The 26,378-nt window shown below is 40.9% G+C and overlaps 1 protein-coding gene across 2 annotated transcripts; it reads left to right on the top strand.

Moving 5' to 3' along the window:
- Positions 1-23: 23 nt before the first annotated feature.
- map3k20a (mitogen-activated protein kinase kinase kinase 20a) lies at positions 24-25,989 on the top strand. 2 transcript variants are annotated; one of them, XM_061089122.1, is made up of 20 exons: positions 24-191; positions 2,247-2,433; positions 4,329-4,416; positions 7,803-7,904; positions 8,465-8,530; positions 8,646-8,674; positions 9,088-9,225; positions 12,016-12,102; positions 12,286-12,360; positions 12,450-12,556; positions 15,085-15,220; positions 21,273-21,317; positions 21,410-21,440; positions 21,569-21,699; positions 21,789-21,851; positions 21,930-22,019; positions 23,830-23,946; positions 24,082-24,156; positions 24,312-24,462; positions 24,985-25,989. In XM_061089122.1, the coding sequence occupies exons 2-20, from the start codon at positions 2,275-2,277 to the stop codon at positions 25,716-25,718; spliced, it is 2,424 nt and encodes an 807-aa protein (XP_060945105.1). In that variant the 5' UTR covers positions 24-191; positions 2,247-2,274; the 3' UTR covers positions 25,719-25,989. The 2 variants fall into 2 exon arrangements, with proteins under 2 accessions (XP_060945105.1, XP_060945104.1); XM_061089121.1 differs by having other exon boundaries at positions 2,244-2,433.
- Positions 25,990-26,378: the final 389 nt, after the last annotated feature.

Genomic DNA, 26,378 nt, shown 5'->3' with positions numbered 1-26,378 from the left:
GGATGGAGTCAGTGTGTTGGCTGCTGCCGGAGGAAGTTGTGTAACCAGTGAAACCACCGCGGAACGACAGGAGAAATTAGAAAACGTCACATGAGCCTTCCCGGAAACTTCTCAAGAGAAAGTTTCTGTCTTGAGGAACTTGCACCGACGACGAGCCTGCTGCGGAGCCGGAAACCTCGCACTTCATGTGGGTATGTTCAGCGGGAGGTGGAGGGCGGGTGTCGGAGGTGGACACGGGATTTACATGCATACAAGAACCAGGGTGACTGTAGTTTAAACACTGATACTTGTTTAAAAGTACACATGTTGTGTGTACAGTGCTACTGTACTTATGGGTGGAGCTGTGTGTGATACGTATAAAGTTGCGTATTATTATAATTATTAAGTGACTACGTGTAATTACAACATGTCCAGTTCTGTCATTATAACACCATGAAGCAGAGTAACACACTTTCCCACTGTTCTATTGGTTGATGCAGTGAACTGTGCCTGTGCTTGAACATAGATCCCAATAATCACAAAAGACATTAACGTCCGGATATGGCTGCACTTATGTAAACATCTGCAGTTAAGCAATCAAAGATACCATGCACTGTTTATTCAGTATGTAAGATTGTGAATTCAACATCTGGATTTAAGCCATAAAAGGTGAGTCACTAATATTCCCAAAGTTATTGGAAATTGTGATTTTAACATCTGCATTCCAGCCATGGGAGGTGTCATGCCCTATGAAATCAGTATTTGAGATTGTGATTTCAATATCTGGACTTAGGCCATCAAAAGCATCACGCACTGTAAAATCTGTATTTAAGGTGGTGAATTCAACATCTGGATTTAAGCCGTTAAAGCCATCATGCACTGTAAAATCTGTATTAGATATTATAATTTCAAAATCTGGATTTAAGCCACCAAAGATACAGTGCACTGTAAAATGTGTCATCAAAAGCATCACGCACTGTAAAATCAGTATTTGAGTTTATAATTTCTAAATCTGGATTGGAGCCATTAAAGTCATCGTGCACTGTATAATCAGTATCTACGATTGTGAATTCAACATCTGGATTTAAGCCATCAAAGGCATCATGCACTGTAAGATCAGTATTTAAGATTGTGATATCAACATCCGGAATTAAATGTTACCTTGTTGCTGTTAGGACGTGAAATAGATACTGACAGGTCAAGATGCAGTTTGACATATGCTCTATCAAGACCTTATTGTTGCAGAGCTGAAGTGTTGTTTGATATTAAGTGAGAAACTGGCAGGAATGAGTGGCGGAGTGCTGCCATATCCCAGTAACCCTGGCTTCTTGAGTGGACGGACAACACTGGAGGGGGGGTGGGGGCAGACCACTGAGCAGATTGGCTTGAGGCTAAGTATAGTGTGAATACAAGTAAATCAGCAGAAAGCTGAATGAGGCAGAACGGCTCCCCTCTGTGACAATGGAGGCATTCCCCGCTGGGATGGATAGCAATCCCAATGAAGACCCAGGTAACAAGCTTTTAAAAGCTGTAATTGTGCAGCTGTAAATGGGAAACCTATGAACAATAACGGGGCTACAATTTCCTGTAATTAATTATTTCTTTAAAAGATGCTTTTATGCGGTTACGGACACGCAAAACCACATAATCCATCTGCATTGACAGTTTTTGCAGCATTATGCTCGTCCTGACCCTGGTTTACACAATTGCAGCATGTATGGCTTTTACACAGGCAGGGAGATCTCTTCTTTTATTTAAAAAGATAAAGAGAACATGAGGGACTCTCTCGGCGTTTAAAACAATCACAGACAGTTTATGGTCCCTGTTTTTAGCTCTCTCTCTCTTATGACCCTACTTGTACCGAATACAGTCGGCCAGACTGGAGTAGCCTGCGACTTTGGCTGCGTGATCACAGCATACCGAGCATGCCATCCTCCTCATAACAAACTGTGTGCACCCTGAGCTCAGTGTTCGCTGGTAGGAAGAGACAGAGGATGCTCAGTAAGTCACAGAGCTAACGTCAGGGATATCACACCGACACTACACGAGGAATCAGCCGGCGGCACAGCAGCCTCTTCTAGGTCCTAGGGTTGGAGTCCGTCTGACCTGCAGTGACTCCCACTCTCAGTTGTGGCAGTTCAGAGCAAAGCTATTCTTTGAAGCATCATGCACTGGAGGAACAAGTTTGTTTTACCATAGAGGAATTTGTTTAATGAAGCAGGCTTCCTTCTTTTCCTGTGATATCCCCCCCCCCCGTCTCCTAGAAGCTGAGCTGGAGCTGAGTGTCGTTATGAGATGTTGTCTCCAAGCACCTCCTTCGTGCAAGTCAGGTTTGATGACATTATTTTCTTCGAGAACTGCGGCGGTGGCAGCTTCGGGAGTGTGTACCGAGCCAGGTGGATCTCCCAGGACAAAGAGGTGGCGGTGAAAAAGCTGCTCAAGATCGAGAGCGAGGTAGGAGTCGTAATTGCCCGAGCTTTTCATATACTTTTTAATTGTCAGTGCCGTAATCATTTTAATTGCGGCCCCATTTAGTGGGATGTGGTGACTTCCATACGTGTCACTCATGGTCATTATACTCCCTCACTCTCAGAAGCGTGCTGCAAAAGGAAACCACATCGCCCAATGAAAGAATGTGTTTGGCCCAATTACAGAAGAGACCGTTCTTGAAATCCCTTTGAAAGCTCGGCTTCATTGTCTTAAAAACAAAAAATGAATTATCTTTGAAATCTTTTCATGGAGATTGTTTCACATTTGTAGGCTCAGAAAAAGTATTCATCATGTCTTTTATAAAACTGTAAAAGATCAGAGATATCCTTTCAGCTTCACTCAAGTGTTGGAGAGATGCGTGTTCAGTGAAAATAATAACTAATACGTTCTCATTCAACCAATTGTTCCTTTAATTACAGTGTTTGACTACAATTAAATATATTGGTTTTGTCAAGTTTCTATTCATTCTTTAAACGATGACACATGAGACCCTCTGGGACTGTGTATTATATTATTGTCTTTTTATACTCTTTATTTTTAATCACACCCGCATGTAGGTCTTGTTTTCAATATCTTAACAACAGTTTTACAAAGGATTGGACATTTAATCCACTGCCACCATGTACTTCACATTTGTATGTGGTGTTTTAAAACTAAAATCTCTCAACAACTAATGTATGGATTTTTATGATATGGTTGGTTCATGACCTGATGCTCATGGCAATCTCTTAACCTTCACACTTTGTTATTTGTACTTTGTGTTTTGCAAATTTCGCTAATTAGCAATTGATAACACTCCCAGAAGACAAAAATAAGATGGAAAGATATTATACCTCTTCAAAGCAACACTATGGAACTTTGCAGTATAACCAAATTCATGCTTCTGCGTGGAAGCCGTAGCCAATGGGTAGACCAACTCAGATAGCAAGAGCTGTGATTGGTCTGCTTTGGCATCTCCGGCAGACTCGTCGCCATTTTTTTATTGAGTTGAAGGAACGAACACAGATGACGTCCTTCTTTTCTTCGTTGCAGTTCTTAAAGAAAAAGTAATTGCTCATTGACATCTATCACCTCCAACTCCAACACGATCTGCTAAGTAGCATTTGCCAGTGTTCTGAAGTTAACAGAGCTTTGCCACTAGCATTTCAGAGGTGTAATTGCAGTGCGACTCATACCACACCTATACGCACAACTATTAAATAATGTGATTTGACGGGTTAGTGCCTGCACTTGATTGGCAGCTGTGCTTCTTCTGCATGCAATGCAATGTAACGCAATGTAACTGAACCACAATGCAGTTTAGCAACACAGGAAGTCACCCCATTCAATGTGAATGAGCAGCGTTTCGATTGAAGCCCTCTCAACTCAAACGTGTGAGTCCTGCATCGCTGGGATTATCTGTGGAGCTCCGTGTCTGAGCTCTGCATAGTCCCACTCACTGACCTGAAACACAACTGAAGGGTCGATATTACCCATGATCCCTGGCTTCCTGAATCAGAAGAGCTCCTGCGTTACAAATACACCAAACTCCACTCAGGATTCTTAATATTTTAAATCTACAGTTCAGCTTTACTCTTGAACTTGTTGACCTGATTCTGAAAACTACCATGAGTCATGTACACACTTCTCACAGGAGATCGTATCCACTCGCCCAAGTTACATCAAATCATTTTGAAGCTGCTATTTTAAGGTAAAAAAGTTGCATAATGTTGCTTTAACATTAGTATGTTAGCACAGTGGCTGTAGAGTACTAGTCCTGTTTCTTCAGACAAATATAATGATTTGCAGTTACGTGTTTAGAAAATGTATATATGATGGAAAAGTTGAAGTTAATATTTTCTTGTGTTTTCATTGCTCAGGCTGAAATCCTCAGTGTCCTCAGCCACCGTAACATCATCCAGTTTTATGGTGCAGTTATCGAGGCTCCCAACTATGGAGTCGTTACTGGTAAGTTTTTTAAAAAACCAATGAAGAACCATTCATGCTGACACGTCACAGTGCACAGTGCAGTGTGACGACTGGACCTCATCATGATAGAAAACTGCAGCAGCTGAATGTGTTTGCATCAGTTGCACAGTTTATTCAACAGTGAATGCTGCAGAGGTTTCTATGGAAGCATCAGTGAATTGCGGAGGGTTCAGGAAGTGCACACGTTGATACAGCAGTTGTGTGTTTTTTGTCTGATTTAGAGGCTGAGAAGAATAACGGGCCCTGTAAAGCACACATTGCTGTGGACTGTACAAAACAAGGGGCCCTCGATGCCTTTTACTGTACAGTGTGTTCTGCGATGTATGTGCAGTGAAAGTAGAAGTCTGTGGTCTCATTCATCTGTTTAGGGATAAATCTTTCTCCTTACACACTCACGCACACACATGCACACGCACATTCTCTCACTGTAAATTTCAGATAGTTTCTTGTTTGACCAAAAGTGAAAAACATTTTTCTTGATTAATTTATTAACTATCCAAATTAATTTGTATAAATAAGCGTAAGCTAATGAACACATTTTTTATTTAATGACATAATTAGTCTAATTTATAATCCTTTAATCAAGACTTTAATTACATTTGTAAAACTGAGAAATATTCCTTCTTTCTCATGAGCGAAATAAAAGAGGCTCTTTATCTTGAAAACAACAACAGAGCCCTCCAGCAGCAGTTTAGACGAAACAACCCAGCCTACATGAGAAGCTGTGTTATAGGCTCTTTATATGTTTACCCACTCTGCATCAGAGAGTGAACCTCTGAGCCTCTTGGGCTGAACAAAGATTTTCTGTTCTATAAAAAACTCTGACATTCAGCAATTGCTGAATGTTTGGGATACCTAGTGACTGCCCACAGGTCCTTTATTTCTAATGTCTCGTCCATACTGAGACAAAGACTGATCCCCTGACAGGAAAACAGTAAAACACATTGTGAAAGAAGATGATTCACATCCTGAACAGGGAACATCACATACTTTCATCACGTTGGAAATGCACAGCATCTCAAACTGAATGAAATGAATTGAAATGTCTTAAAAACAAGCCCACAGTTCACATCACACCCACTGAAATGATGTCCCCAGTTGAATTTCACTGAATAAAAAAAATATTTACCAAATTTTTTAAGTTGGTAAATATATTTTCCAGTATTGTGTGACATATTAATTGTTGGCATGACTACAGTCATCTGAGATCAAGTTTATAACTGTAAGTTTGAGAGCAGTAGAAGATAGATAGCTGATATTATTGGTCGAGCTGGGAACCTCTGCAGCCTCACACTGTGGTGGAACCTCACATTAATATTAGAGTGCAATACATTTTAAAACTGACTTACATACACACAACTCCATGTCTTTCAGCTAAATATCCTCTTTAAATAGTTTAGAACACCCTTTTAATTTGACTTGATGATGATGGAATCAAGAGTTTTCTGTCCCTGATTATTCTCAAGCAATAAGCCACTCTGACTGAAACAGATCATTTCAGTGTGAAAAGTTACGAAGAGTTTAACAAGAAACGAAAAGAAATGCAATTTGAGGAAAGAAGCAGCATCATTAATGTATTTGAGGTTTGATCACTAGATAGACAGTTTCAGAGCAGGACCTGCAGAGCTGCCTCTGAAACCCTCACACTGTGTGTGTCTCCTCCTCGGCAACAGCTGTAGTGTTTAGCAGTTAAGAAACAGAACAGCTTTGTTGTCAAAGAGCTGCTTTATTTACTATGAAAGCAGAATCTAATTAACACCAGATTCATGAATTTTACGGTCCCCATGACCAGGCAATGTCCACATTCATCAGCTGTGTTATAAATTTCCCCTGTCAGTTGACACACAGCATCAGGCCGAGCACTTCTCTCCAGCTGCCAGAATCTACAACCTGTTGGAGACGCCTGTTTGTCTCTGTTGACCCGCAGCAGATCAACAATATCTGCTGTCACTCCGAGCCGTCATCAGCTACGGGAATTAAAGTTGGTTATTGTTCTGAGTAAAGGCGCAGTAACCTGATAGCTAATTAAAACGTATTTGTGGCCCTGAAATGCAAATTACAATGTCAAAACACAGTAACAAGTCAGAGAACACAAAAACTAATTTCTCATTCGCCGCTGTGTTTTGTGAATTGTTGTGTTTTGCCATCGTGTTTTCTTATTGGCCGTTGCACTTTCTTATTTGCTGTCGTGTAATGTGATTTACCGTTTTGTCCTCTTATATGTATTTGTGTTTCCTTATTGGCTGTTGTTTGTTCTTCTTTGGCTGTGTGTTCAGTGATTTGTTTTTCTGATTTGCACCACACTCATGTGACATGGCCCTCCCTCCCTCTGAGGAGGTAGCTGAGATGAACATGACAGTGCAGTTTACATTAGAGCCACTAATCACATCATCTATGGAATGCGGAATGAACCTATTGAAGTACAAAGTACAGAGTCAGATGAAGAAGGTGAACGTTAATGTTGCTGCATGTTACTTCATCTAAAACACACCTTCTACATCAGCCCCTGCTACAATACAAGTAAAAACAAAGGCCCATAGAAAATGTTAAATTGTCGGGTATATTTTCTAATTGTTATTTACAGTCCTTACTTTGTGGCTGTGCATGTTTACATTCATTGTGTTGGGATATGATTGGGTTGTTATGCACAAACAGTGGATCCCTGCTGTGTTAGTTGCTATGATAGTGCTTGTTAATAGTGGTTCGAGCACTTTACTCCACATGTCTACTAACAGCAAAAATCTTGATTATCACATTAGTTTGACATATTTTATTTACAAAAGCTTCATCAAATCTCTTGTGACAGAGAGAATGTTTGCAAAAGTATTGTCTGAAGTGTATGAAACGTGTTGAAGCAGAGCAGAAAGATTATTCCTTTGTGTTGTGGAAATTTTAGAGCGAACACACCAGTTTGTTTAGTTTCATTATGATATATAAAGCTTATCCACAGCTGCAGGCTGGTGACGAGAGCAGTTTGAAATTGTGGTTTCTTAGAGTTGTCAAGCAGGATTTCAACTATTTATTATTTTAATAGAACTCTCTCTCTCCTACTGCACAAGTCAATTCAAGTCAGGTCATATTTATTTATAGAGCGCATTTAAAATAATATCAGCGCTGCACAATCCTGGCAGAGGAATGCAACACAAAAATGAATAAAAATAAGGTGTACAATGCTAGATATAAAACTTGTAGAAAAACGCTTAAAAAGGCACAAGATAAGTTGCAAATTATTGTTATTATTATTAATGTAAAATACCTCAGGAGAAATGTGTTGTCACTCTAAGACCAGCACAAATCTTCTTCTGTTCTTGTTCCTGAATGTCTTTATCTACTTAAATCTACAACACAATCACATTTCTTTACAGAGTATGCGAGTGGGGGGTCACTGTATGAATACCTGTCCAGTGATGAGAGCGAGGACATGGACATGGGACAGATCATGACATGGGCCGCAGACATGGGCCGAGGTAAATGTGACTGTTGTTTGTCCCCCTATTATATCCAGCCGCTATAGGCGTGCATTATGCAAATGTGGAGCATTGTGATTTCACATGACATAATAATTACAACCAATGCTGAAATTGTGCTGTGTGAGATTTATATTTTGCAATTTCAGTCACATATGTTGATGAGAAAAAAGTTGATGAGACCGCCTCAGCTGTTCTTGTATTCAAAATGTTTACAAAGCAAGAAAGAATATTTGATATCTATTTGTTATCGTCAATATAGATTTTTACACAAATCACCAACTGCTGTGTGTTTTCAGTTTGTGCAGGTGGTGTAGCTGTACTATAGGTCTACAATTAAATAAGAACAAGAGTCAATTAGTCCCAATTATTAACATCAAACAGTATACATTTCTATTTAAAGCAGCTCTTGTCACTTTGGCTGAATGCTACACACAGAGAAGCAATGTAATGCCGTCCCTCCTCGATCAACAGCAGCTGATTGATGCATTACTTTGTCATGTGATTGATCAAATCTGTTAATTTATCTCTATGAAAAACATCTCTTTCTTTCCCTGTAGGGATGCACTATTTACACTCAGAGGCACCGATTAAGGTGATCCACAGAGACTTGAAGTCCAGGAACGGTAACGGATTTGCAACATTATTGTTTTACCAATACGTCCATAATGAATATTAATTTGTTTTTACATTAATGCAGAATTTTATATGTTTATACCTTCTCTCTATTTTCTTTTTCAGTTGTTTTATCTGCAGACAAAGTTCTCAAGGTGAGTTTTTATTATGACTGCACAGTTTTTTTTATCTATATGTGTTTGAATGGAATATGAGCATGAAATACTTGTATGTAACTTACCTACAGTATATGGACACAAGAGGGCAGTGACTAACTTAGCATGTGCAAGAAGCCACAGAGAGCATCAAACGCTGTGTCTTACTGCAAAGAGAGAGAATATTTATCATAAGCATGGGACAGAATGTATTTGGGATGTAGTTTGTTCAGTAACTGTTCATGTTACTCTGAACATATGTTGTAAGACCAAAGTCTTTCAAATTGAATAATCCTGTGGCACTGCAGAGATTAAAGCAGCAACTAATATCAGAACTGAATGATGCGATAACATAATAGTAGAAACCAATCTTTGCATCAAAATCTGTCTCAATTCCATTCTTATGTCCTCAGATTTGTGATTTTGGGGCGTCTAAGTTCTTGACCCACACTACGCACATGTCCTTGGTTGGCACGTTTCCCTGGATGGCTCCAGAAGTGATCCAGAGCTTGCCTGTGTCTGAGACCTGTGACACTTTTTCCTATGGTGTGGTGAGTGAAAAGGGAGTGGGGGAGTTTCACACTTAACTCATAACTCTTATGCAAGTTGTGTAGTTCTTTGGAACAAATTTACTTCCTATAGGATAAAAAACAGGTAGGACTGAGGGTACCGTTCTATATAATAGGTCCCATAATGTGTAATGAGACACTGAGTGACTCAGTGTGCTAAGACGGAAAGGAAATGCACTTTCCATCAAGGGAATTGTTTTGAATGTCCACCCATTAATTTATTAGATAAACCATTTATCCTCTGAGGGTCAGGGTTGGGGAGCTGCACCCAGTACCAGGTGACATCAGGTGAGAGGCGGGTACATCAGGGTGGAATTAACCCAAACTGCATGTCTTTGGACTGTTAAAGGAGGCTGGCAGATGCATGGAGGCGGATGGAGAGTGATTATTCTTAATGTATATATTCATATTCAAAACAAGACACTACATCTCAAAGTATATATATATGTATCCTGATATAATAAATGTCAGTATATACTGTAAATAATTAAATATTAGAAATAGAACAATTGGGCTGACTGTATAAGCAAAGGCACCAGAGCTGTGTGGTGGGTGACTGAAGCGAGGAGGTGGCTGTCAAGAGCACCAGCCTGATTGTGGGACTCCAGAGTCCAGGTTGTGCAGGATGTAGCGTTGACAGGATGAAGAGGAATCCAAAAAGTTAATGTGTGGAACCTGTGCAAAAGTTAAAGGTCATTTGATATTTTTGGGTGTCAGTACCCTCCGTGTTACTGTTGGGTATTTCCCTATACTTGGCAGGAAGTGACAAAGTTCCTATGTACATGCAGTGATTCTCCATGCGACATTGATTGCATTCCCCTGGGAGAGAAAGATGGGTCCTTTCCAGTTGCATGGATTCGTAGTTGAACACTTGACTGGCTCTGTGGTGACAGAAGAAGAGAAGACAGGTGCACAGGGACCTGAAGAATGAAATATCTTCCTATTCCTCCTTCTTGTATCGTTGTCAATATGTCTAGTCAACTCAACAAGAGCATCCGGCTGTCTGAGTAAGTGTCGAGCAGCAAGTTCATTTTTGATATTGTCAAGCCAGCCACAGTAAAAAGCAGAGAGAGAGTTCCATTTACTTTGTGGTGAATGTTCAAAATTCAGTGGAGTAATCGTTCACCTATCATCCCCACTACCAAAACCTAAACAGGTAAACAAGGTACAAAGGGTCAATCTGGAGCAAGAGGAAATGGACCTATGTATATATTGGAGAGTAATGCTGACTTGAATGTCTCAAAGCTTTCACTATTGTCATTGTAATCGACATCCTTATCAACATGTAAATTATTTTTGTATCATCATACATCATGCATTACCACAAAAATCCCAAATTAGCCAATGACGTAATCCAACATTATTCATTATGCATCTATATTAATTATTAGTTAATCTCGGAAGGATATTTCTAATCCTAGGGAAGTTGTGCATTACAGTACAACTTTTCGAATGTTACCAGCACCAGGTTAAGATTTTTTAACATTTACATTAGCAATTTGTTGAAAAAGCCAAACATCATGAATAACATTAATATTTGTGAAGATGACTTTAAAAAGTTGACTGCTACATTTGACAGTATATTTGGGTGGTTCCCTCCCTGTCCAAGCTTAAATTACAAACTGGTAATTCCCAGCCGCACTGAAGACCTCATGAGGTGATGGGGAATAGAACAGAAGAGTGAAGAGGAGGAGGAGGAGGAGGAGGAGGAGGAGGAGGAGGAGGAGGAGGAGGAGGAGGAGGAGGAGGAGGAGGAGGAGGAGGAGGAGGAGGAGGAGGAGGAGGAGGAGGAGGAGGAGGAGGTCCTGTGATTCTGCTGGTGAACACGTTGCACTAACAGCAGGAAGAACAGACTGAAACTTTGCACATTAATGCGTTTTTACTTTTAAAATATCCAGTCCGTAATATGCTTCATGCACTCAAAGAAAGTTCACTGAAGTACGGTGGTCGCTCGTGGCCCAGAAAAATAAGTAGCCCTGTCCCATTTTCATTTCTGCATTATTTTCCATGCTTAAGTGGACTGTAGCATTTTTTTGACCTTTGCAGAAGTACAGTCTCTCACTGTGACTTTATGGTTCTTATTCCTGACAATATTCTTGTGAAGTGTCTGTGTAAAGACATTTGTGAGTAGTTGGAAATCATTACCACTTATCCTCAACTGACTTAGAGCTGAAATTCCAGCCCCTCTCAAACAAGAATGAATTGAAGAGTAAAACAGACAATGTTTGTGATTGCAATGAGTGGCCTTTTATGCCAGAGTTACTGCAGAATGATTGCAGATTTAAGTATGCACTTTTCTGCCTCAGGCGTATTTTATGAAGAACTGATTTCTATAGTAAAATACATATATATATATAATGACAGGAAGCTGGCAAGTGCAGACATGCAAAAACACAAGGTACCTGTATATAGTTAATTGCTGTTTGTCATTCATCACATTGTCTTATTCATGACTCTGCAGAATACAAACTAAAAATAAGCTAAATTTTTGTACAGTATTTTTGTCTATTTAATAAGCTACATTTGCTCTCAAGGAACAGCAGTGTTCAGTGTTTTGAGTATATATACGAATACACATATTTTAGTAACAGATAAAACATACTGGCTCAGAATGTATTCATCTCTTAAAATTTTGAGAAATCCTATCATGTGGTGGAGAAACCCAGCAGATCCTTGGCTGCTATGGCAGTTCCTACTAATCCATGAATGTGTATATTGTCTGATATCGATATTGTGTCTGTTAACTGACCCTGGCTCTTGATGATGCGACAGGTGCTTTGGGAAATGCTGACCCGAGAGATCCCCTTCAAAGGTCTGGAAGGTTTACAAGTGGCCTGGCTCGTGGTGGAGAAAAATGAGGTATTATAGCGTGCGATTATTAATTATTATTATAATATATTATTGTCAGTCACTGTTTAAGCCTCACCAGTGTATGGTTGACTTTATTTAATATAATCAATCAATTCAATAATGAATATATATACTGTATATATATATATTGAATAATCAGCTCATGTTGCCATCTCACCGTGTGTGTTTCAGAGGTTAACCATCCCCAGTGGATGTCCTGCCAGCTTTGCTGAGCTCATGAGGAACTGCTGGGCAACAGAGCCAAAAGTGAGCCATCCACAAAGTTACATTACATGAACAAAATATGTATGTTTTCATGACTCATGTACAGAGCAAATGTTTCTATGTTCATTCAGGAAAGGCCAATGTTCAAACAGATCCTCTCTACTTTGGAGTCCATGTCTAACGACAGCCAACTTCCTGAACAGTGCAACTCCTTCCTTCACAACAAGGCTGAATGGAGGTAATGTGATCATCCATTCTCCAGACCCAATAATGTATTTATAACCCAATATACTGCCTCAGCCTAAGGAAATGTGCAACTGTTTTGAAAGAATGATGTGGAAATGTAGCTGATGGGGGCCATGAAATACAAAAAGGACTTGAGATCGTGCATATAGATCTTTAATAATTACACTGATGGCTACATAAAGGCATGAAAAACCTCCAAAGAATCATCCATCTGGATATACTTCCTCTCTTTACCCATAAGGCCCTAAAATAATCACCATCTTTTTCAAGTAGAAGTGTTTAATTGGCCTGTATGAGCAGCTGGAGGTTTGGTGATGTTCAGCACAGCCTGAGTCTCAGCTGTTACTTTATTCTCTGTCTGCCTCTCTGTGGGGCTTGTCTGCGCTCTGAGGTTTTTCCCTCAGAAGTTGTGCTGGTGGCATCGTGTCCGGGCAGCCATCTGCAGGTGGAGCAAGTTGGAGTGAGACTCTGGGAAACTGAGAAAGTGAGAAATCCTGTGACAGGGTTAAATCTCCACTGGCTGAGAGCAAGTAGAGGCGAGAGAAAAGAGATTTATTTATTGTTTTTAATTCACCCAGGTAGCTGATGTGCATTAACCAGAAATAGACAGTGTATGGTGTAGGCAGTAGGTAACTGAGCATTGCCTGTTTCTGTACTTCAGCCGATTGGGCTTCAGATGAAAGACTCATGTCGAGGTTGAAGTTCTAACTTTGTTTCATGTTTAAAAAGTGTTTAAATCTTCACTGGTTGCACATTGATGGAATCCTTACCTGGTTTACTTTGTATGTATAGATTCAATAGAAGCAATAGATTGAAACAGGAACTCAAAAAAATGTGCCTCTTGTGTCAAATCAAGTGACAATGATTTTGACAGTTACCGATATTGACTGATTTGAGCATGTTTATCTCTTATTTGATCTATCAGTTTATCTATTTTGTATCTTGTATCATTAAGTTTGGGCCATTTTGTGTGTAATATCCTGTGTGGTATGAAATTATTTGTGTAAGAACTTCAATATAAACAGATGAAGTTAAAACTCACACTGAACAGAAGTCTCCTGTTGTGCAGAAAGTTAAAAAATTAAGTTATCGATTCTTGCCTAGTGTAATTTGTCTGGATAACTAGAAGAAAATAAATGTGTTTGTTTGTTTTGAGGTGAGATGCATGGGGAGCTGCAGAAGAAGCAACATATCTCTTGACTGTTGTATTTCAAATTTGGATGTGAAATACTGGCAGGGTTTATCAGGAAAGTGGGAAGCAGGAGAACAAATTATTTGGGAAGTGGAAATTGTTTGAGGTGGGAAGTGTCAGGGTGGAGGATGCGGTGGAGTAAGGGGATGGGCCTTCCTGCCTGGGCTGCATGTGCTTATGAAAGGAGAGCGTTTCTGTTGGGCGGAGGCTCAGCATGTGCTCCACAACACAATGTGCAGCCCCACCTGCTGGGCAAAACAAACTCCCTCAGCGTGACGTGAGCGTGAGGCATTGTCCTGTCCTTGGCATTCAAAGCTTCAGACTCTGAGACGCTTAATCACTCTCTGCCTGCAGGGCATCACGTGGCTGTTTACAGACGGGTTTCACTTAGTTTTGCTTTCGATATGTATCACTACTTACTGTCCAAGTACTGCGCCACTTTTCTGGTGACATTCTATCCACAGATTTCATGAAAAAACATAAACTACAAAGGAATTGCTCCAAACAAGTGCTGTCTGTCTCAAAGCTTACTTCTCTGTGTGATGAACCACCATTGTTAATTATTAAACTTAATGACATGCCAACATTTTTCAAACCCACATGACCGCTTCTGAAATGCCAGTGGAAATCCCCACATTTTCCAAAGATGCCATTTAATGTATTGATGCAGCCATAAAAAGTCACATGTGCTTGTACTGTTTAATACAGAATACAGGCCACATGTTATAGGTCAAACTTCACATGATTAATAGTGTTGCAGTGGTTAACAGGTTCGTTAGTAGTAGTTTATTTTGACACATGCACTATTTACTCCTACGAGAGTAACTTTGCTTGAAAAGTCACCTCCCAGTTGTTTTAGGACGTAAGTTGATTTTTATAAAAACGTATGTGGTTTGTAAGCAATAAAGATTTACCCCTTAAGGCAAGGCAATGGAAATGTATTTGAATAGTGTTTTGTCATTCAAAGAGGTCTTTCAATTTTTCTAAAGTACACAAACAATATAAAAGCACAATTTATACAACAAGCTATGGGTAATTGAATTGTGAGATTAGGTGATGAAGTGGAGGCACTGGAAAACAGAGAAGTTTGTAACTTCTTTTTAAAGCAGGTGATGGTTGGAGCAGGTTTGATATCCATTTGAAGCTGGTTCCAGCGGTGGACAGCATAGTGGCTAAATGCCATCCCTGTTTGGTTTGAACTCTAGGCACCTGTATGGCCTGACTACATGGTACAATATTTGGCACAGAGGGCGATAGGCAGGAGTAAGGAAGGTGGTAGGTACTGGGAGACAGACTAACGTTATATCGTCTTCTGCTGTAAACTGCAGGTGTGAGATTGAAGCTACACTCGAGAGACTCAAGAAGCTGGAGAGAGACCTGAGCACTAAAGAGCAGGAGCTGAAGGAGCGCGAGCGGCGGCTGAAGATGTGGGAGCGCAAACTGGTGGAACAGTCCAACACCCCGGTGAGTTCCTCCCTATCCCCCTCCTCACCTTGGCAGCACCTCGGCTCGTCTTGACCCTGAGGTCAGCGGCTGCACGCTGTCAAGTGGTCACAGCAACAACACTTCACTTTTACATTCGCTGTTCACGTGTGTATTCACTGGTCTCCTCACTCGCATCAAGAGAGGGACAGAATCGTGGTGAGGTTTTTTTCCGGGGTGAAGTGGAAATGGAGAAGCAGTGAGATGAAAATAAAAAGCGTGGAATGAGAAGAGGGCAGAAGCACATTATAAGAGCATTATGGTAGCAGACACCATCAGCAATACCACACTTATATGCAGTGTAGTGCATGACAGCTGCACAGGAACATTTGCAGCATGATGCACAGAGTGAAAACTGCAGTCCAAGAATTTCTTCATGGTTTTTCTGTCTCCTTTTGTTTTGCTGAATTTATTTTTCCCATGCAAAAGAGGTTGATGTGCGACATCTCTAACAACCTTCCCAACTCTCTCTCTAGTCTAGTCTTGTAAAAACGTATATTTAATGCAATAACCACATTGTTTGTTTTATCTGATGATCATTCCCAACTCAAATATATTCTTTTTACTCATGAAAGACAAAAAAAAAGCATTCCAGTCTCACTTTGAAGAACTAAAACCAACAGATATTTGGCATTTTGCTTGAAAAATGCCAGAAATTATCATTTGTTTATCAAAAGTGTTGCATTTCTATCAATCTGTTTTTCCCGAAACTGTTCTACTCTTCTTTTCATTGGTGTTTCTGTGAAGGATGCACAATGATTCATATCAAACTGCCTGGCACAATGGTGCAGAGTGCAGATATCATGGAAGATGTCGCTCAACAACACACAATTTCTAGGGAATCAGGAAATTGTTTGAATCAAACCCACAGGAATCATTTCCTGTGTTTCCTTTCTTGTCCAAACCTTCCTTTGCTCCACATCTCTGCTTTGTTCCCTTTGTTTTCTAAATCACCTCTTGTGTTGAGCTTAAAATTGCCCACTTTTCTTATTTTACACTTTATTCTGTGGATTGAAACTGATTACTTCCTTTTCTTTTCAATCCCCTCTTCCTCCCCCTCTTTTTTCCTCCCTGTCTCTCTGCCTCTCAGCTCTTCTTACCTGTGGCAAAAAAGATAAGCGCTAAGTCGTTCTATCAGTCAAAGACGGAGGAGTCGAACAGTTCGCGGATGTCGTGTGAGCTCACGGCCTCGAGTAACGAGGGGGTGAAGCTGCAGTCTGTGGTGAAGGGCTTTAAGGACATGTTTTCCGTGGACTTCGGCTGGCCTGTGCTGCACTCGGGCATGCAGGTCAACATGCAGGCCAAGCAGAACTCCTCCAAGTCGAGCTGTGTCAGGGAAGGACACAAAATCAACATGACTCTGGGTGCTGGATGCTTCACTTGGTCTGACAACAGTGAATAAAGCCTCTCCCGTGTTTGGCATTGCCACATCTCGCTCGGTTGCGTTGTTAGTGTTTGCGGATTTCGAAAAACGAACGGCTTGTTAAGTCACATTGACCATTTTATAATTTCGATAATCATAACTTAAAACATGTCTGGGCGTAGCTTTTCTTCTGCTTTGTTCACAATACAAATCCAGTAATAGCTCGATGTAGCACAGGGGCATATTATAGAACCCGTTTGAAACCCTCCACCTATGTATATTATGGATGTCATTTGGCGTATGCCTAATGTACTGGCTCTATAGTGCCATGCTGTGAAGAAAGAGCCACACAAGCCGGTTGCTTCGAGAAGACCAGGCTTTTATGATGAAGTGACATTTTGCTGACATTAAGATTGGCCAATTTGTTATGGATGTGGTGGAGTGCAGTTGTTGAGATGCACTCTCTTACCAGGATGAGAAAGTACATGTTTTTTCCTCTGAGTGACCCAGGTTCAAAACAGCAGGAGATGGACTGCACTGTGCAACTGTCAGATTCATTTGCTTATTTTACTTTTTACTTCCCAAGACTTTTTTTTTTAAGGAAATTATTTAGAAAGGCTGGGAGAGCACAGATCTCTGTCAAGGCTGTAGGGCCTTGCCAAGTTAAAGAATCCTGTATCCAGCTCTTTATCCAGATCCGCTCCAAAATGTATTGGGTCTTCCTTGGATCCACCCCTCCACAAATTTCGTGGAATCGGTTCAGTAGATTTTGTCTAATCCTGCCAAATAAAAAACAAATGCTACTTAACAATACTTTTGCCCTAGTGGCTCAATCAGAAGTCCCATTCTGCACCATAGAATATAGATACAGATGGACTATAAGTCTCAACTTCCTCCCACAATACAGAATATGGTCAAAGTATCAGTAAGATGACCAAGATTAGTGTGATAACTATCTAAATTCACGGTCCCTTAATTAACATGGAGGAGGCAGGGTTTATGATCTTTACTGCAGCCAACCACCAGGTGGCGATTAAGACACTTTGGCTTCACTTTTGTAGAGCCATCATTTCATCCATCTTTATATAAGTGGTTTATACCAATATTTCAATTTAAACAAAATAATTTCTATCCATAGACACATACAGTCAAACACTGTGCAATCGAATCTGAATATTAGCACCAAGAGCTGCACTTTCAGTAGAGAACAATGAATTAGCATTAGCACTGAGTTAGGTATTTATGCTTGATCTGGGTGAAGGACATGCTTCCCTGAGCAGAGCCCATTAATTTGTCCCCTTCACTTGTGATCATCAGTGGGTCTCATGAGGATGTAATCCTCTGTATCCCTGTGTTGTTGCTTGTTAGCTCGCTGCCATGAGCTAATACTCCTATTCAAACATCGCCTGTACTCCCAGGCCATCAGGCCCTATACACGTGTAATTAACACATACAGGACTGTCTCAGAAAATTAGAATATTGTGATAAAGTTCTTTATTTTCTGTAATGCAATTAAAAAAACAAAAATGTCATGCATTCTGGATTCATTACAAATCAACTGAAATATTGCAAGCCTTTTATTCTTTTAATATTGCTGATTATGGCTTACAGCTTAAGAAAACTCAAAAATCCTATCTCTAAATATTAGAATATCATGAAAAAGTATACTAGTAGGGTATTCAACTAATCACTTGAATCGTCTAATTAACTCGAAACACCTGCAAGGGTTTCCTGAGCCTTGAAAAACACTCAGCTTGGTTCAGTAAACTAAATCACAAGTATGGGGAAGACTGCTGATCTGACCGCTGTCCAGAGGACCATCATTGACACCCTCCATCAGGAGGGTAAGACACAAAAAGAAATTTCTCAAAGAGCAAGCTGTTCACAGAGTGCAGTTTCAAAGCACATCCACAAAAAGTCTGTTGGAAGGGGGAAATGTGGCAGGAAACGCTGCACAACCAAGAGAGATGACCGCAGCCTTAACCGCATTGTGAAGAAGGGTCGCTTCCAGAATTTGGGGGAGCTTCAAAGACAGTGGACTGAAGCTGGAGTCCAGGTATCAAAAGCCACTGTTCACAGACGTGTCCGGGAAATGGGCTACATTAGCCGTATTCCCATGGTCAAGCCACTTCTGAACTCAAGACAACGGAAGAAGCGTCTGACTTGGGCTATGGAAAAGAAGCACTGGGCAGTTGCAGAGTGGTCCAAAGTCCTCTTTTCAGACGAAAGCAAGTGTTGTATTTCATTTGGAAGTCAAGGCGCCAGATTCTGGAGAAAGGCTGGAGAGGAGCAAAATCCAAGTTGCTTGAAATCCAGTGTGAAGTTCACACAGTCAGTGATGGTTTGGGGAGCCATGTCAGCTGCTGGTGTTGGTCCACTGTGTTTCATCAAGTCCAGAGTAAATGCAGCTGTGTACCAAGAGATTTTAGAGCACTACATGCTTCCGTCTGCTGAAAAGCTCTATGGAGATGAGGATTTCATTTTCCAGCATGATCTGGCACCTGCCCACAGTGCCAAAACCACCAGTAACTGGTGTACTGACCATGGCATTACTGTCCTCGATTGGCCTGCCAATTCCCCTGACCTGAACCCCATAGAGAATTTGTGGGGTATTATGAAGAAGAAGCTGAAAGACACCAGACCCAACAATGCAAATGAGCTAAAGGCCGCTGTTGAAGCATCCTGGGCATCCATAAACCCTAAGCAATGCCACAGGCTGATTGCCACCATGCCCCGCCGCATTGATGCAGTAATCCGTGCAAAAGGATTCCCAACCAAGTACTGAGTGCATTAATGGACATTTTCAAATGTTTGATTTTGTTTTGCTGTTATAAATCTTTTTTTTACTTGGTCTGAGGAAATATTCTAATTTTTTGAGATAGGATTTTTGAGTTTTCTTAAGCTGTAAGCCATAATCAGCAATATTAAAAGAATAAAAGGCTTGCAATATTTCAGTTGATTTGTAATGAATCCAGAATGCATGACATTTTTGTTTTTTTAATTGCATTACAGAAAATAAAGAACTTTATCACAATATTCTAATTTTCTGAGACAGTCCTGTACTTTCAGCAGTATTTACATTTACAAATACACACACACACACACACACACACACACACACAGCTTCTTGGTGTGATTTTATTCATTATTTTGTCAATAAATCAATTTCTTTTCACTTTCTCTGCTCAATTGATTGTCTTGGATTGATTTTATTACTTTCCATGTGTGTGAATTGATTGATTTAAAAAAATGTATCTTCAGGCTTTTATTTGTCAGAACAGAGTTGAAAGCGGGAAAGAGAGCGGGAGAAGATAGTTCTCCCCACGGTCCCCAAGATCAGAAGGCCTTGAATATTTTCTGAAATTATAACTAAATTGACACGGCTTGTTGAAAAATAGAAATTTCAGTTCTTTTGTTTCACTTATGTCATTACAGAGGCTCTGTGTTACTGTCTGCACGTGTTTCTCCCACCCTCTCTCACGTCTTCTACTCATAAATAAAAGAAGATTCGCTCATTCTTAACTTAAACAATATATTGATATGTTAGAGAAGACAAGAAACCCCTAACTAGAAGGCCGGTGGTTCGATCTCCAGCTCCTCTAGTCCGGTCCAGACAGTATGTAAATGGTGTGTAAAAAAACTTTCAACTATGCCATGTTGGGTCATTGACTTTGTGGGACTTAGGTCATGAAGAGTGGGAACCCTGTGTGAGTGAAATCTTTTTACTACTTTTTCTACGGTTGCAAAATATTATTTCTTATCTATTGCCATTTATTGTGACACTAACTTTCCCAGCATGAGACTCAGTTCTCACTTCATGTCCTGGTTACCAAGCATCCATTAGTCCACATGGGGGCAGAATTGTGTGAACTAAACCAAACTCAAAGTTCCCTCCAGATCCCAAATGTTTCATAAACATAAAGTGTGTCAGCATTATGAATTTGAAATTCCGGCACCTTTTGTCAACAGCAACCCTCTGGATCTCAATAACAGAAGCGTGGCAGCACATTTATGAAACACAATACGCTGCTGGAAAAAAGTGACGTTAACTTTCTCCGTTGGGACTTTGGCAGTGGAGGAGTGTTTCTGAATCTGTTTACCTCCGAGCTGCAGCAGTGAAGGTGGCAGACAATGCTGCGGGGCTGAGCAGCTTTATGAGGCGGCGGCCGCCTGCACAGAAATGTATGGCAGCGATATAGAGACTGGCTTTCACTTAATAGTCTGAGCTGTTTTCATTACGTCTCGGGAAGAAAACAGTGAATGGGGCCCGCTCATTCATTTAGTCGTCTTTCCTCCAATTTTCCGTTGCATTATTTCTGTCACTGCGCACCATGTCTCATGAGCACAATGATGAAATCTTTATTTTGGCTGGCGGCTTTCTGCCTGATTACATTTAATGAGCAATAAATAACTTATCGTTCAAATAGATCACGTGAGATCAGTCAGATGGACGTTTTTGGTTTGGTATAGACCATTAGAGGCGATTCTTCTTAATCACACAGCACAATAACCGGCAAAGTAATGGCTCTGAAGACGTGAAAAACACGTCTATTTCCCATTTTAATCACATTTACTAATGTCTTGTGATGTTTACTTGAAGATTGTGAGTCATAAATGCACACGTCGATTTTTGACTGCTTTTACATCAATTTGTGTCGTGTTTCTGTGCAGTTGCTGCCCAATCATGACATCTATGCCTGGACTGAGGAGCATGTGGTCAGTATCTACTATACTACTATATATACTAACTCGTGTCTTAATAACATTGTCATTAAAAAAATAACCTGTGATTATTTTTATTTATTCAGTTTTTCTGGATGCAGCAACTATTTTGTGCAGGTTTGTACATTTTCTTTCTCATGTTTTAAACCGTAAGATCTGACTTAGGCACCTTCAGACTTTTCATATTGACTATTAGAATCTTATTTAGAATGCTTCAACTGGTTGTTTTTCTTTTTCTATATCAGGAGTTGACATGCAGATGTATGCTGACCTGTTTAAAAAAAATCACATCACTGGAAAGACGTTACTTTTGCTCACGGAATACGACATGCACGACATGGGGGTCAAGTCCAAAGGTCACGTTATGCACCTTAAGGCAAGGCACTAAACCACAACTGTCACAAACCCACATATAATTCATAGATATGTGGAGAGACGGTTAATCTGACCTTTACTCTTGTGCAGGGTGAAATTGAAAAGCTGACTAACGATTTCCTTGGATTCGTGCACTTCCCTCCACTGTTCAAGGTATGGTAGTTTCTCTCTCTATTGTCAGGAAGCCGTTTCCAGGTTCGCACATTTAATTTCGCAACTTTTTCCTCCAAGGACGAGTTTGAGAAAGAGGTGGAGAAGAGCAAAAGTGTGAATCTGGAGCTGGTGTTTGGGTACCACTGGAAACCAGGAACTGGGAGAAGTGTAAGTTTGCAGTCAAACACACTCACTGCCTGCATCAACACAGTCTGCAGCTGTGAATCTCATCGCTGCCTCTGTGAACACACATGTTAACATTGGCTCATAATTGTTGCTTTTTAAATAAATGCACAGAATCTTGTTTTTAGCCATGATTGCTTCAGTGCCTCCTCTTACTGAGGCGCTTTGTTCTGAAGATTGGAGATGATGGCTGTTACACTGACCACTGAAGGCGGCGGCACTAGACGTGTATAAAACCAGACAAAAAAACATTTCATTCTCAGCCCGTGTGCCGCATCCACCGCAACTCGCTCGCAGCCCTTTGTTCGGGCCTCAAACTGTGGAGAAAGGGTGGCTCTTCACTTGCTGTTTGAATTTAATCAAAAATAGCCCATTTAGCCAGAAGTCATTTTCTTTTTAAAAGGCAAACGTTATTTAATCTTTCAGCTGTTCATTGTCCCATCATAAATAGTCCTCTTTCAGTGTGTTCGGCAGGGCTGAAACGAGACTGCTAATTGCCTCCCATTTCTTCTGACATGTGGTGGTTTAGTGGGTAGAAAACACAGCAGGGAGAAGGAAACAGGAGGTTGAGAAAATGAGAGCTAATTATTTTCCCCTGCCTGGTGTCAGGTTCTGTGTCAGCCTTGTTTTTACAAACTGGAAGGTTTTTTGCACTAAATAAAACAAACCCGCACTGCATTTTTTTTCCCTTCGCCCCTCTTTGCTGGCGATGTCATGGAAGCAGCTGCACTTCTCAAAGACAAAATGAGGGCCTGCGATTGTGCGGCCACCATCTGACAGCCACTGAGGGTCCCCTACTAATGAGAATATCACCGTGCAGCCAAGTGAAAGGTGCTGAATTATGTATGAGTTGTCATTAGACGCACTCGGGTCCTAGGCATCATTACCAGACATTGTTTCTGTCGGAGTGATTAGACTAGCATGGACCTGGGAGCCCCGGCGCGACCGTCCAGGGCCGACACCAGGCCAGCGCAGGGGCCAGCGGTGGGTTTCTGAGCCAGGGGCTTGCTGAAGCTGCTCCCTTTGAGCCGCTTCCAGTCCCCGGGGACGATGCAGGAGAGGGCGAAAGGCTCCTCAGACGAGTGTGTTAGTGCCACTCCTCTGATGTCTTTCTCTGTGATCACTGCACAATGGATTGGCCTGTGCCGTGAACCCTGTGTGGTTAAGCAGTGACCTGTGGATTTGTGGCAGGCTTTTGGGGATTGTCAGAATCATTACTGCTTCGTCAGCGTTGGTTATGCGGGAGAAGAGCTATGGGGAATTGTTCAGATTTCTGCCTCCTAGTGAGGATTTGATGTGTGCCGCATGCAGGAAGGAAGTCATGAGAGAAAAAAATAGGTTTTCACGCTTAACAACCATCTCTTGTGTCAAAAACTTCATAATTTAGCCCAATATTAAAAAACATAAACGTCAAATTTTGACAAGGAATATTGCGACGTCTGAGCAAAGTTAATTACTATTTTTGTTTCCCTCTGTCTGCCATAATAATTTTACAAAACGTCACAGTTGTTTACCGAATAAAGTGCTGCCCAGTACAGATATTGCATAGAAATCCCATTTAGAATAATTAAGTTATACGTTTTCTACACTCTTGAAATTATTTGTTCATATTTTAATGTTAGAAACTCTTTCCTCACCCACAGTGTGAGACTGTGTGGCCACTGCCGTCAAACCACCTCTAGGCTGTGCTGTTGGTTTATGTTCCTGAAGTTCTCCACACAGAGTGGTTCACTTTTCCATACATTCGGGTGTTCTTTCTCTCTGAGTATCTACATAATGCCTCTTTTCTTTCAAGGACTGCAAATGGAAAATGTACATGGAGCTTGACGGAGATGACGTCGCAGTGACCTACATCAAAGATGTCATCTTTAATGCCAACCAACAGGATGTGGAGGTCCTGCGGATGACTAAGGTGCCGTCAGAAAACACATTATCTCTCATGTCTTCTCAGTGTTGTCTGATCTAAGGTTGCATTTTACCCACAGACTTGTTGTAGTGTGATTCCAGTTGTCACGTTTTTTGACAAGCTAATATTATTATTACCCAGCCTCCTTTTGTGATGGACAAATGGATCGTCGGAATAAAAGAGAACCAGAAAGTGGACTACATAGTCAATTATGAGGTGAGTTAACTCAGCTCCTCAGGGAGGCATTTGCAAACAATAAACATCTTGGCATTATCCATTCAACTCTAAAATCTACCAGAATACCAGCGAAATTGTCTTGAAGCTTTTTGAAACTAAATACCCTCACATCACCTTTTTACTTGACACTTCAGAATGATGTCAAGTCACCAAAGTGCACCCGCCACAGCGGCACGGTGAAGTGGGGGGTCAACGGTGGACAAGACGAGATCAAGTTAGTGGAGCTGGTCATCGAGACGGCACCGGACAGCATCGACTGGAACCCCAAGGACTGGTCCAGCTCCGGTAATGGTTTTATTTATAGTTTTGTTGTATAAGTCGAGTGCACAGGCAACATTTTTCACTGCTGGGCAGTTTCAAGGTTTTGCTTGTGAATTCTCTAATAATTGATGTCAAGTTCAAACTCTTGATGCTCTAAGATAAGAAAGCAAAGAAAATCTCAAATGAAAAGACCTGTAGGATTAAGTATTATAAGTAATAATAAGTATTACTATAGCATCTCAATCAAAAGGGAATAGAACAGGAAGGCATAGTTACTATTGAAAGAGAATAATAATGATATGGATAAAAGCTGTAATCTCTTTCCCAAAATACTTTCAGTCAAACTAAAAGCTTGCAAGAAAATATACTTTTACTGAAAAGAAGATACTGTTATAGCAGAGCGGATTCTATGCTGAAGAGAACTCCATAAACTAGGACCATAATGACTGAAAGCACCATAACCTGATATAGACTGAAAAATAAGATATTAGGAATATATTTACCAAATGTCCCCTTATTTTAATCATTGCTTATATTCTGTTCTAGATATTGATCCTATGTGGATGCACAATGTGAGGTTGCGGCAGATGAGGACCGCAAAGTCCCCTCAGAGAACGGGTCCTCGACCGACCTTCACCAGCTCCGATGCCCGCACGCTGCCTCAGTTTCTGTCTGCACATGAGAGCCAGGGGTTCTCTTACGCTGCAGCTGTGCGCCGCTCTCCCAACCGCCTCCGAGCTCATCCCTGGATCGACTCCCGCAGCTCCTCGCCAACGGCCAGCCTGTCGGCCAAACTGTCGTCGCTCCATCTGGGGTCAAAGGGCAGCAGTCCCTCCAGCACCACGTCAGAGAGCGCCTCCGAGCGGGAACGAGAACGCCCGGCCAGTGCTGGAGCCGTGCACGACCACCGCAAGAACTTCTACTTTGGCAGCAATGTAGGACCAGCGCAGGGTAGGGGGCAGGCCTTGACCAACACTCGAGGCTATGTTCAGAATAAAACCAGCAAAACCTGGCGACAGCCAGGGAGGCCACGGTCCAACAGTTACAGTGCCACATCAGTGAACCGCCTACCCATGATTCCAGGTATATTGTCTGTGACGGAAAACCCCAGGGAGGATAAAGAAGGCGCCAAAGCCAGCGACGGAGGGTGGATCAAAGTGGAGCGGCAGAAAAGATTACCACGTCAGGACAATAAACCAGTCCGAGGTCGACAGAGGAGAGGCGGCAGGGGGGGGCGTGGTGCTGGTGGGAGAAGTGAACGTGGGCCACTCATGAACTGACAGCTCCTTGTATGCTGAACATGTCATGCACTGAAATGGTTATGCACATAAATTATGTCTCTACACATGCTAAAAGTTGTTTTAAGAGGATACACTGATACTTATGATATATGTAAATACATATGCATGACCAAATAAGGTTTTTATTTTTTATCTGACTTCTGTCTGGTTAATATGAGAAACCTATAATGCTCTTTAAAAAATAAATAAATAAATAAAGGACAATACAGAACCTGTTCTTTCTTACATTAAATTGATGGCTTTGAGTGAATTTTACATAAAAATATATGTTTATTTATCAGGCCAGTTTTTCACAAGTAATAAAGTGTTAAACACTATGACCCAAGGAAAAATAAAAATTCGGACTCTTTCTTCCAATCGTTTGTAGTCTATCTGAGTTTCTTCTCTTTTTGTACAGTATATGTCGACATTCATATATATATATATATATAGGATATGTTTATATATTTTAGTGTGGATCCAGATCTAGGGACGGATCTGAGTGGGGGGGGTTTCCACTTTCATTACCATTGTAAGATACAATGATATGTTTACATTTTCATTAATTTCCCAGGGAATAATTATGAATCTTGATGAAACAAAGCAAAATTTAGGGACTGAAATCCATGAGTGTGTACAATTTGGTGCAACTTGATTGAA

This window comes from Limanda limanda, chromosome 16 (genome assembly GCF_963576545.1).
Source record: "Limanda limanda chromosome 16, fLimLim1.1, whole genome shotgun sequence".
Lineage (NCBI taxonomy): Eukaryota > Metazoa > Chordata > Actinopteri > Pleuronectiformes > Pleuronectidae > Limanda > Limanda limanda.
This window is presented reverse-complemented; position numbering and strand designations above follow the sequence as displayed.

Bases quoted from the DNA above. Each gene is read 5' to 3' on its own strand.
- map3k20a (XM_061089122.1), top strand. From the start codon at position 2,275: ATGTTGTCTCCAAGCACCTCCTTCGTGCAAGTCAGGTTTGATGACATT. The intron at 2,434-4,328 runs GTAGGAGTCGTA...TTCATTGCTCAG, and splicing joins TGCTCAAGATCGAGAGCGAG to GCTGAAATCCTCAGTGTCCT. The intron at 8,531-8,645 runs GTAACGGATTTG...TTTCTTTTTCAG, and splicing joins AGACTTGAAGTCCAGGAACG to TTGTTTTATCTGCAGACAAA.